The sequence below is a fragment of the Eschrichtius robustus genome, chromosome 8, assembly GCF_028021215.1.
Source record: "Eschrichtius robustus isolate mEscRob2 chromosome 8, mEscRob2.pri, whole genome shotgun sequence".
Lineage (NCBI taxonomy): Eukaryota > Metazoa > Chordata > Mammalia > Artiodactyla > Eschrichtiidae > Eschrichtius > Eschrichtius robustus.
In genome coordinates, this window is record NC_090831.1 from 97214413 (window position 1) to 97227662 (window position 13250).

At 39.3% G+C, this 13250-nt stretch overlaps 1 protein-coding gene across 6 annotated transcripts in view; it reads left to right on the plus strand.

The window, feature by feature from the left end:
- ST7 (suppression of tumorigenicity 7) overlaps nt 1–13250 on the plus strand; it is a 260658-nt gene that overhangs the window by 196620 nt on the left and 50788 nt on the right. For all 6 annotated transcript variants that reach the window (XM_068549353.1, XM_068549349.1, XM_068549351.1 and 3 more), the window contains one exon: nt 9256–9370. In XM_068549353.1, coding sequence (XP_068405454.1) covers nt 9256–9370 — 115 coding nt within the window. The remainder of the gene's footprint in view (nt 1–9255; nt 9371–13250) is intronic.

Consider the following 13250-nt stretch of genomic DNA (forward strand, 5'->3'; position numbering starts at 1 on the left):
AATGACTTAGCTTATAGAAAACAGGCCTTTATGTTTATCATATGCCTTCATTCGAGTTTCTTAGTAGAAAGGCTAATTATGTCACCAAGCTATTTTTTGTACATTATTTCAAAATAAATAAATGAATTGGGATATGTTATACCGCGCAGTTAAACCCCTGAAGGAAACTTAGTCGCACACAGCGAAACAAACAAATAGCGCTTTGAAAATGCAGTGTATCTGGTGTTAACATGCAAGGATAATGACTGACATTTATCAAGCCCCGGATTGTGTCTGGGTGCACTGTGAGCTAGGTATTATCCTCATCTTGCAGATGAGAAAAATCAGCTCACCTGGTGCCAAGAAACTCCACTGTCCCTGAATGGGAACCCGATCTATCTGATTCCAAAGGCAGTGGTGCTCTTGACTTTTGTATACCACCTCCCCCATGTTGAACCCTTTCCAGCAGCCCCACTGATAGATGCGGTGCCTTCTCTTTTATTTTGAAAACAATATGTCATGGGAATCTTTGTGGTTCTGGAGAGGAAGCAAGAAGGAATTTTATGACAGAAGAGTTTTCCTGTTAGGTGGTCTCAGCTAAGCCTAACCCTTAACCCTAGCTCCAACGTCAACCCCAATCCCAGCTATAAGGGTTAGAGAGGGAGGGACTTAGAGGCAATTTAACTCTGAAGCATCCTTCAAGGTAAGATAATAATTCTTATAGCTCTTCACACCACGTCTGTCAGCGGCCCTACTCTCTGGAACTCAAATGGAGGAAAATTGGGACTCTAAGATGTGGTTCATCTGGGATTAGCTGTTATTATCTTGTCATCATTATCAAATTCAAGTGCAGTATATTAAAATCTATTAACTCACATTAATTTTGGAGGAAATTCTCTAAATGTTGTCTAATCAGACATTGCTAGCAATATTTTAAGGAGCTACAGAGTCAAACCCCCAACAGGAAGAAGTAATTTTGCTTCAAAGGGCAATTAGAAAATAGGAAAACAAATTAAAGTCTAAATGATAAAAATCGAAGTCTTCATGACTTGAGGAATTACAAATGAAAAGTACATCTAATGAGCTTCCTATGTTTGAGGAAGCAACTTTAAAAATGTATAAAAATTTAATATATGAAAAAACAGCCTCACTACCCAGAATTAATTATAAATAATAATAAATAGTAGTAAATTAATAATTAACGGTTTTTATCATAAAACAATATAAAGCTATAGACCCCATGTGACTACCACTCACACCATTCACCTCCCCTTAGGTACCAGCAACTTTGTTTTTTCAGTTTGCTTTCATATATTTCCATAAAATATACCCATAAACAATATGTAGAATTGTTTTGTGCGCCTTAAAAAATTTAATTAAATGTTATATTCTCCAGTCTGTTTCTCTAGAGTATTTCTAGAGAACTCAAAACTGCTTGATGTTTGTCTACATTAAGATATATTAAGCTTAACTCATTCCTTTTGCCTGCTGAATAGCATTTTGTCATGAGTAAACCTCATTTGATCTATCCATTCTACTATTTATGACAGTGCTCCTCATCCTGTGTGAATATCCCAGTATGCGAATCCTCAGAAATATGTATGAACGGGCTCTAGGAAACAGAGCTGGAAGAGGAAGTATTGGGTTGTAGAGTAGGCCTTTTTCCATTTTACTACAGTCTGCCGAACCAGCTGTGTGTGTGAGATGCTATGTTTTTCAAATGTAATACCACTATAAAACTCATTTTATGAAGACCTTTTGTTTTTTGAAACTTATTCCAGTTAACCAGGGACTGGCAATTTAAGGCCTACAGCCGAATCTGGTCTCCTGCCTGTTTTTGTGGGTTAAGTTTTGTTGGAACCTAGCCTCACTCATTCATTTATGTACTGTCCATGGCCGCTTTCATGCTGTAATGTCAAAACTGAGTAGTCACAACAGAGACCATATGGCTCGCAAAGCCCAAAGTATTTGCTCTCTGGCTCTATACAGAAAAAATTTGCTGACCTGTGAAATTATAGTATTACCTACTGTCACTCCGTTTACTGTTTTGCTTTTTAAATTATCTAATATTCAGCTACATAAGTAAATAAATAAGACGATTTCAGAATGTGATAGAAGCAATGGAAAATGGTGATGTGAGTGCAGTGAGGACATCAGATAGGTGGTAGAGAGAGTCTGGGAAGATGCCATATGGGCTGAGACCCAGGAGATACAAAAACCAAGGCTCAGAGAGGTTATGTAATGTGTACAAAGTCACACAGGTAGTAAGTGGTAGAAGTGAGATTTAAACTCATGAATAACTCCAAATATAGAGGGCCCTTTGCTCTGTAATATAGCTGTCTTCATGTATTCATGCAAACACAATACCAAGCAGATAGGTAAGTGTTATAGCAGAGAAGCATAAGCAAAATGGTTTAGTTCTCCTAGACTTGGCAGGCCAGAGACAGTGTTCTGATGTGTTGAAATTTGGAATCAGTACTGATTTGAATCATAATCCCGGCACTAACTTGGCTGAATGACTTAAATTTGCAGCCTTCATTGTTGTTTGGTGGGGCGGGGGTGGGAGGGAGCTGTCTGTAAACTGAGGAGGTTGTTTGGATGATCTCCACGAGCTCTTCTGGCTCTCACTTTCTATGATGCTGTGACTTTAGGAGGTGGCATTTGATCTGGGCTTTGGAGGGTGGGGTGATTTTGACAGGCTGCCTTGTAAATGAAGCGAAAAGGTATTCCAGGTGGTAAGAACAGTTTGAGCAAAAACACAGTGTCTAGGAACTGTAGAAAGAATTCTGGGGATGGTGTATAATAGTCTGATCCGACTAGGCTAGAGTTTAATCTGTAGAAGATGGGGAGGAGGCAAGAGGCATCTGGCACTGAGCTGAGGGAGGGCCTGAAAGTTATGCTTAGGAGCTGGGATGCTTTTCCTTGGAATTAGAGGACTTAAAAGGTCCTCTGTCTTTCCTTGAGCATCCCTGTCCGGTGACCATCCTCTCTCTCTATGAAGTTCCACTGATGGAGACTTTGTAGACCATCTATTCATTTTCAGACAGCTCTAAGTATAAGAAAATTCTTCCTTACATTGAGTCAAAGCTTATGGGTTCTAGCTATACCTTTTCTAAGGTACAGATACTGAAAGTCATTGGAAGATTTTAAATGGTAGAGGAACATGTTCAGGGATATGTGACCCCAGGGCCTGAAGCAGGCCAGTGAGAGCACACATATGACATGTACCCCAAAGGAAGAGTACTGTTAAAAGCCTTTAAAAAGCCTTCCATTCATCAAATATGTGTTGAGCACCGACGATGGGTCAGTCAGTGACCAAGAACCTAGTGATAAGACAGAGTTCCTGCTCTCACACTCTTCCCAGGCTCATGGGGAAGATGGACCAGCAGACCATTGTGACAAGGACTCTGGGAGTTTGGGGCAGGAGTACCTAACCTGGCAGATGGAGGATAAGAGGTCAGGAGTCAGGGGCGGGCAGGTAAGGGTTCCTGGAAGTTGAGGACCTGGCCAGATTGACCCAGGAGGCCGAAGGAAGAGCACCCAGGGAGAGGGAGCACACAGGTAGAAATATGAGTGAATGTGGCTTGTTTAAAGAACTGAAAGCCATTCTATGGCGAGATGTGGTGTGTGTCTAGTAAATGGCTAGAAGTGAGGCTGGCCGGTAGACAGGGACTGGTCACAAGGGGCTGTGTTTGCCATGCTAAGGACTTTATATCCTAAATTTGATGAGAAGTCAGTATTCTTTTTTGTTCTTTCTTCTCCCTTTTTATTGAAGTATAGTTGATTTATAATATTGTGTTAGTTTCAGGTGTACAGCAAAGTGATTTAGTTAATACATATACATATATATATATATATATATATATATATATACACATATATATATACATATATACATATATATATATATATATATACACACACATATATATATTCTTTTTCAGATTCTTTTCCATTATAGGTTATTACAAGATATTGAATATAGTACCCTGTGCTATACAGTAGGTCCTTGTTGTTTATCTGTTTCATATATAGTAGTGTGTATCTGTTAGTCCCAAACTCCTAATTTATCCCTACTCCCCCTTTTCCCCTTTGGTAACCATAAGTTTGTTTTCTATGAGTCTGTTTTGTAAATAAGTTCATTTCTATCATTTTTTTTAGGTTCCACGTATAAGTGATATCATATGATATCTGTCTTTCTCTGTTTGACTTACTTCACTTAGTATGATAATCTCTAGGTCTGTCCATGTTGCTGCAAATGATATTATTTCATTCTTTTTTATGGCTGAGTAATATTCCATTGCATATATACCACATAGTCTTTATCCACTCATTTGCCAATGGACGCTTAAGTTGCTTGCATGTCTTGGCCATTGTAAATAGTGCTGCTGTGAACATTGGGGTGCATGTATTTTTTTGAATTCGAGTTTTCATCTTTTCCAGATATATGCCCAGGAGTGGGATTGCTGGATCATATCAGTAACGCTATTTTTAGTTTTTGAAGGAACCTCCATACTGTTCTCCGTAGTGGCTGCACCAATTTACATTCTCACCAACAGTGTAGGAGGGTTCCCTTTTCTCCATACCCTCTCCAGCATTTATTATTTGTAGACTTTTTGATGATGGCCATTCTGAGTGGTGTGAGGTGATACCTTATTGTAGTTTTGATTTGCATTTCTCTCATAATTAGCAGTGTTGAGCATTTTTTCATGTGCCTGTTGGCCATCTGTATGTCTTCTTTGGAGAAATGTCTGTTTAGGCCTTCGGCCCATTTTTTGATTGGGTTGTTTGGGTTTTTTTGATATTGAGCTGTACGAGCTGTTTGTATATTTTGGAAATTAAGCCCTTGTCAGTTGCACCATTTGCAAATATTTTCTCCCATTCCATAGGTTGTCTTTTTGTTTTCTTGATGGTTTCCTTTGCTGTGCAAAAGCTTTTAAGTTTAATTAGGTCCCATTTTAAAATTTTTGCTTTTATTTCTATTCCCTTGGGAGACTGACCTAAGAAAACATTACTACAATTTATGTCAGAGAAGGTTTTGCCTATGTTCTCTTTTAGGAGTTTTATGGTATCATGTCTTATATTCAAGTCTTTAAGCCATTTTGAGTTCATTTTTGTGTATGGTGTGAGGGTGTGTTCTAACTTCATTGATTTACATGTGGCTGTCCAGCTTTCCCAACACCACTTGCTGAAGAGACTGTCTTTTCCCCATTGTATATTCTTGCCTCCTTTGTCAAAGATTAATTGATCATAGGTGTGTGGGTTTATTTCTGGGCTCTCTGTTCTGTTCCATTGATCAATATGTCTGTTTTTGTGCCAGTACCATGCTATTTTGATTACTGTAGCTCTGTAGTATTGTCTGAAGTCTGGGAAGGTTATGCCTCCAGCTTTGTTCTTTTTCCTCAGGATTGCTTTGGCAATTCCGGATCTTTTGTGGTTCCATATAAATTTTAGGATTATTTGTTCTAGTTCTGTGAAGAATGTCATGGGTAATTTGATAAGGATCACGTTAAAACTGTAGATTGCTTTGGGTAGTGTGCCCATTTTAACAGTATGAATTCTTTCAATCCAAGAGCAAGGGATAGCTTTCCATTTCTTTGAATCATCTTCAATTTCCTTTATCAATGTTTCATAGTTCTCAGAGAAGTCAATATTCTCAAAAACAGTTTTTCCACCCCCATTTATAGAATGTACACATACTCCTTTTAAAAATATTACAACGTATGGTAAATATGAAGGAAGAAATAAAAATCACCTTTAATCTCACTAACCAGAAATAACTACTAGTAAACATTTTGTTGTTTCCAACCAAGTATGTTTCTATGCATAGATACAAAAGAAAAGCTTGATCTTATTGTGTTATTTGGTTTGTATCTTACTTTTTCTAATGTAATGTCATGTGTCTGCATTTCCAAGGCCATGCCATTAATAATTATTTGAGAATTTAGCTACTAATGACTGTATATCATAGCCCAATAGATGACTATATCTTATTTTACATAAATGTCTCATAATAGATAAAGTTTTAAGTTGCTTGCATTTTTCACTACTATAAATAATGTCGTGAAAGACAATCTTGTTTTTAAATTTATAGTCACATCTGCCTATTTCCTTAGGATACGTCCAGCCACGTCAGTGGTTGCCTTTTAAGCAGGCTTGAGATGGACTCAAGTGTGTTTATTTGAAAAGCCGTTATGACAGTAATGTGAAGGGTGGATTGGAAAAAGGTGATCTAGAAGCAAGCAGAGGAAAAATGCTATTTGAGCAATTTAGGCCAAGTGTAAGGGCATAAACTAAATTATTGGCAGCAAGGTCAGAGAAAAGAGGAAATGATAGTGATTCTTAAAGTGTTTGCTTGTTTTATGTTTATGTATTTGTTTGCATGACAGAGCTTTCTTCGAACCTGATGAAAACTACCAGCATTTTTTACATATGAATTCAGGGGTTTAGGGACCTCTAAGGTGGCTATTGTGGGTAGGGCGAAGAGGTTAGTGGGGCTTAATGGTTCTTCTCCGAAATAGGAAGTACTACGGGGGAAAAACAAGTTTGAAGGGTTGGCGTGGGGAGGAGAAATTTATGAGCCCAGTATTAGATGGATCGGGTAAAACTGTCAGGGGGATAGTTTATAAGTTGATGTAATGGCTTAGGAGAGAGGTCAGAGCAGGATGTGAGGATGTGAGGATGTGGGAGCCATCCCCACAAAGATGGTGGTATTGAGACCCTGGACACAAAAGTACCCTAGAGATGAAGGTGTTTATGTGAAGGGTACTTGGGGCATAACCAGGGAGACAACCTACTCCTAAGTAGCAGACAAGGGGGAAACTAGAGAAGGAGCTAGAAGATAAGTACGAAGAAAACCAGAAGAGAATGGTGTTGAGGAAGCCAAGAGAGACAAGAGTTTCAAGGAAAAAGTCATCAAACTGTCAAATGTTGCAGAGGTCAAGCAAGAAAAGGACTGGAGGGCGTCCACAGGAGCAATTTAAGTCACCTGGAAATGTGGAATGAACAGATTCAGAGGAATTGTGGGGCTGGAAGCCAGATTGTAGCTTGCAGTGAGGACTGAAGGGAGCTGCGGGGGTAGAACATTCATGGCTTTTTTCTAAGAGAGCTTGTTGTGAAGGGCTGGAGAGGGCCAGGTGAGAGCTGGAGTGAGATGCGGCAGCAGAAGGTTCACTTTTTCTTCTTGTTTATAGTCAAGAAGCAAAGCTAGATTTCCAAATTGTCATATGACTTTGATTACCTCTCCAACATTTGCTATTTGCCATGTTTAAAATCCTTTTATTGGTGATTATTTTTTTGGACATGGTATACTCTGTCCAAGCTTCCAGCGAAAGCATTGCTGCCCAAACTCCTAGCATCTTACTTCAAGTTCTGTTTAAACAAGCCAAGACCTCCATGTTTGCTCATAGTCTCATTGGATTTTAATCAGACTCCCCTCTCAGTTTTTAAGCTTCAGCATACTAATATTTGGAGTTGCAGTTTTTAAATTACAGAATATGACTTGTGTCCTTGAAGTCTGACCTTTACCTGAAGAATTGGTTGAAAATGGTAAATGTTTAAATGTTGCAGGTTAGAGAATGTCTTTATTGTGTTGCCAAATGCTGAATGACAGAGAGATTTAATTCTAACAAGCACTAATTATAAAGGGAAAAAAAAATCAAAAGGTGATGTCAGCCAGAATCAAAGTGAACCAGAACAAGAAATACTTTTATTGGTTACAGAACATCAACAATGTGTGATACAGCCTTATTCACTTACTTTACTAGCAATGAAAATAATGCAGGCTGTCTCTAGGGGGTTCAGACAGGCTTATTGAAGACATAATCATTTTGATAGGTGTTATTCGTTGGTAATATGATGCTTTGGAGCTGCAGAAAGTTACTTATTTTTAGAGATATGCTAAATGTTCTTGGCTTTAAAAAAACAAAACAATATGGCAAAGATTTTATAACTTGGAAGAAGTGGATAGTCAATGCAATGTATCCACTGGTTTCTTGCTTAACAGTAAATTAGCCTATTTTTGAGTATTATTTCTCTCAGCACAATTGCTTTAAATATGTTGACATCAAAAAAAGAGGTATCACTATTTTAGAGGTCATTGTGTTATAATGGAAAACAGTTACCCATTTAGGAGATTAAATAGAGGATATATACGTATACATCAATACATACACACACACATATATATAAATAGGCGTGTGTGTGTGTGTCTTTGCTTTATAAAGAACCTGGTTACCTTTTTCTTAAGGTGAGATTTATTTTTCTTGAAGATAAGATTTTACTCTGAAATTCTTGGTCCTGTCTTCTTTCTCTTTGTTTTCCAGTGAAATTCATTATTATATCTTTTAACTCTCTTTGGACCTCTCTTCCTCCCCGTGCTATCCAGAACCTGAGGCCATTCCTTTAATCATTCTTTCACCATTCTAGCCAGTTCTCTTCTTGACTTTTCATTGAATCTAATACAGTCTTCCCAGGCTCAACCTCATCATTTGACGTCTTTGCCACCGTACCTGGGCTGCTGAGCACCGTTAGCTGAAACCTGACAACAGTGCCAATTATAGCCTCTGTAAATTCATGGTCTCCAGTCTGTTAGGGCCCCAAGACGGCCTCTGCGATCCTTGACTGTTCTACACTTTCACCGCTGTCTTCCTATTTCCTCCCTGCCACCTGTTCCCTCAGTCTCAGAAAATAATCTTGACTTCTGTTTTATTGAGACCGCCAGGCAGGAACTCCTGAACATCCTCTTCTTTTACCACCATTCCCTGTCACTACCTACAAATTTTCTCAACACATATCACCTTCTAGTTATTTTCCTACTTTTTCTCCTTAACTTGGTCACCAGGCTGCTCAAAAGAGTAGCGCCTTTTGTTTCTTCTTCTGCCCTCTGGCTTCCATCCAAAACTGCTAGCTGTTAACACCTATGAGATAGTTTTCAGGCTTCACTTTATTTGGCCTTTAAGGCATTTTAACATTATTCAGTACTACCTCTCAGCATGTTCCTCAGTGTTCATAAAAACTCCTCACTTTTGGAATTTCTCCCACCTTACTTTCTCACAAATTCAAAGTTGCCATTTTTCCAAAATAGCAGGAAAAAAATTTAAGCATTTAATGCTTTACAACATAATAATTGATATGAATGCTTATCATTCAGTATTAATTATACTTCTAAAAATTACATTATACTTTTGTATATAATGTATAAATATAACAGTATTAGTTATACTTTAAAAAGATAAGATACATATATTAATTATTCCTTGGTTTCTTCTTTCCTAGTTAATGAAGGAGTTCCCTCTCCTGAGCATGTTCAACATCCATGAAAACCTTTTAGAAGCCCTTCTGGAACTACAAGCATATGCTGATGTTCAGGCAGTCTTAGCAAAGTATGATGGTAAGTCCTTGGGTACTTTTATCTACTTGAGTATTTCCTCTCTTCTTGATGTATTTTAATGATTAGATCAGAAGGATCATTTTTATAGCACAGCACTTTGATAACTATCCTCTTAGAGAATTTCCACCTGATTTCCGTGGTCAGGAATCACTCAGAACCTCTGCAGGCGGCATGTACCTTGTTGGAACAGCACTGACTGTTTGAGCTCCTGCTGTGACCCCTCATCGGCTGACTGTGACCACTACCTGTTGGTTATGTTGATCCTTCGAAGCAATAGAACAGCTGGTAGCTCTTGCTACAAACCTTGTGACAGTTCAGTAACATTTGAAGATAAGATCGTGGCCCTTTCATCCCAGGTCTTCTCCTCATTAGCAGAATAACCCCCATTTCTTCATATGAGAGGCGTTGCGGTCCCTTTGCCATTCTGGTTACTCACCCATGAGCACAGAATAACATTTTACCTCTTCTTAATAAACCAGAAAAATAAGCTGGCATCTCCTAGATATTTGAAAAATCTTCTGCTCATATTGCCATTGTCTGTGAATTTACTATTTGATTAATTGTACAAAAAATTTCTGCATAATTACCTGCCATGACTTAGCTTCTGGAATCTCTGCAGAATTTCATACTATTCTGCCATATTTCATTAACTCTCTCCCGAAAATAAATATATTTGCTTATAAAATGGATATTAGGGAGTGATTACTTATGATCATTGTTTATAAAATATTCTTTCTTAAGTAAGCATCTTTAGTGCATTTGAAGAATTATTCAGGGGGACTTCCCTGGTGGCGCACTGGTTAAGAATCTGCCTGCCAATGCAGGGGACACGGGTTTGAGCCCTCGTCCGGGAAGATCCCACATGCCGCGGAGTCACTAAGCCCGTGCGCCACAACTACTGAGCCTGTGCTCTAGAGACCGCGAGCCACAACTACTGAAGCCCGCGCGCCTAGAGCCTGTGCTCCGCAACAAGAGAAGCCATGGCATGAGAAGTCCGCGCACCGCAACAAAGAGTAGCCCCCGCTCGCCTCAAGTAGAGAAAGCACGCGCGCAGCAACGAAGACCCAACACAGCCAAAAATAAATAAATAAATAAAATTAATTTATAAAAATAAAAAAAGAATTATTCAGGTCAAAATATTCATCAAACATATAGGGCAAACTATACTATTTGAGTCTTATTTTTGACATACAGTTCCTCATAAGGAATCTCTGAAATAGGTTAGAGTTGTTACCCCCTGCAGCTGGGGGAACTGAGGCATCGTGAGACCGTTTTGGTTTTGTTTTATTGTTAATTCTTGCTCAAACTGATGGAAACTAAAAACCGTCAGCCAGTGATGGCATCACTTGGCCTGTGCAAACATGAGCACCCTGTGTAACAAGATATATGCTACCTAGTATGGAACTGATTTTAGCAAGAGAAAAAAGTATTTGTGGCGCACTTTATAGTAAACAAAATAAAGACTGTTTGGCCTTCATGTCAGCTTACTTTTGTTCTCTGTTTATATGTGGAATCTCTGTTGGGATGACCTTGGGAGTCTAAGCCAGGAAACTACCTTAGAGGCAAAATGCTCATACACTACAGGCCTTTTAGTACCAGCAGAACCCAGCACATGGGTTCAAGTGGCCATGCACTTTTCCACATGCCACCCCGTAGCCATCAGTGTCATAGCAAGGTTCCAGTGTTCTCATCCCCAGCGCCGACCTGCCCTCAGCCTGATACATCAGGCTTAAGAAAAGATCTAACCAATAGAGCCTTTGGGATCTCAAATCTCCTAAGGCTCCTTTCATGAAGATTTTGGCTCATTACAGAAATCATCAGCTTTGTGTTACGAGACTGAGTGTAAAATAAAGAAATGAACTCATTTGGAGCTTTCTGTTGTCTCTCTCTATTCCATTGCACAGCCTCGGTTCCACAACAACCAAAAGCTGATTTATTAGATTCTGATAACATATGTTCACATTGTTCGTTACAAGAGCTTGTCCCACCCTCCACTAAAACTTGGCTCTCACTTTGCAAAATTCCTTTGTTGCAAATGGACAAACTCACCATACCAAGGCCCTTGTGTTGAGCTTTGTTTATGTTTGTACCTGGCAACAGAGATGATGTTCTTATTCATTATTCATGGAAAAAGAGCCTCATTAGTGGCAGGACACATACTGTTGCTGAGACGCCTCGTTAGGGGTTTTGAGTTCAGCAGTTGTCAATAGACTGCAGATGACCTAACCCCAGCTGAATTCTGGAGGGTGTTTTGGTACAGACTTGGCTTAGGCCAGTGTCATTTACAGTAGAAATAGAATGAAGTGGCTGCTGGTTACTGTTGCTTGAGGAGTGAGCTGCAACCACACAAGACTATTAAAAACATGCCTCTTCTTCCTCACCCCGTACCATAAAATGGGCTCTTTCCAGTTCATCCCTGCTGCTTTTTCTGGAGACCCAAAGGACCTTGACCCAGTTCTTGTCCCATTTTCTGCCCCTGTGTTAGGAAGTGGGTGCTTCAGAGGGCTTGGAGTACAGACAGCAATGGGGGTGCCCTGTTCTTTACCCTGGTTCAGATGTCATCATCCTAATCCATGAGATGCTGGAGACAGCACTTTGAATCCCAGCCTCACCATCCCTCGCCATCGAGCCACACCCAAAGCAGCAGGATTATATGTTATCTTTGCAAATCGGAATGCTCTGGTTTGGTAGCTGTTTCTTGGATGTTTTATGAGTACAGCAATCCTTCTTTATTACATTTGCTAGGTAGCTGAATTTTTTTAAGTAGTATGTTGGGAAGTGACACAATGGGATTAGTGCTGCTTTTCTGACCTTTGCAAAAAGGATTTAGAAATATGGTAAAGCATGGGGGAAAAAAACACAACATGTTCTGAGGAAAGGAGGAAGGCAACCTGTATTCCCTTTGCCTCATTCTTATTCTCCTCCACTTTTTTGTTTGCTTTGACTTTTAAAAGTAACATTTACAAAGTCCTTTTACAGTGAAGCCCTTTGGCAACCCTGGATTCTTAGCAGGATTACCAGTTAACTGGACACACCTCCTTGTAAACTGCAGTCTAATTTTGATTTTTTCCCTGATCTTATATTATTCCAGCCATTAGTCTGAAATGCTGTCTTGCCAGCCTCAGGAGTTTTCATGCTCTTCTAGTTTCAATTTGTTAACCAACATTATGGGTGGGCAGTTTTTATCCAGGTGGTTGGTGTTGGTTTTTCGAGTGTCCTTCACACAATAACTAAAAAAACAGCAGCAGCAACAGCTAACATTGAGTTCTTATAATGTGTCCGGGTCAGACGTGATTCTAAGCTCTGTGTGGATGGACTCATTTATTCTCACCACAAGCATATGCGGTAGATACTATTATTAGCCCCATTTTACAGCTGTGGTAACTGGTACAGAGAAGAGTTAAGTAATTTGCTGAAGTGAAGAGCCTAAGATATCAAGTAAAGCTATGGAGATGTTATGGTATGAGAGCAAAGAGATAAACTGAGAACAGTCTTTGTTCAATAAGATGTGAATTCTACAAGGAAAGGAAAGCCAGGATAAAAGCTGGGGTGGTCTGACCCCTGGCCCATGCGCTTAACCATCAACATACTTCCACTGGTCTCTGCTGTTGGCAGTATTTTTTATTGTTTTTATTAACACTGTTCTTGTTGTTATTATCAGCTACAGTTTGTTGAGAACCTACCATGTGCCAAGCACATTGCACACATTACCTATAACCCTTACAGTGTCTTTGCAAGGAGGTCGTTATTCCATTTTAGCAGACGCAGAAACTGAGGCTTGTGAATTTAAGTAACTTTCAAGACCACATTCCTTGAAAACTGTAGAACTGAGATGCAAATTCAGGTTTAGCTGGCTTTAAAAGCCCATGTGTTTTTCATA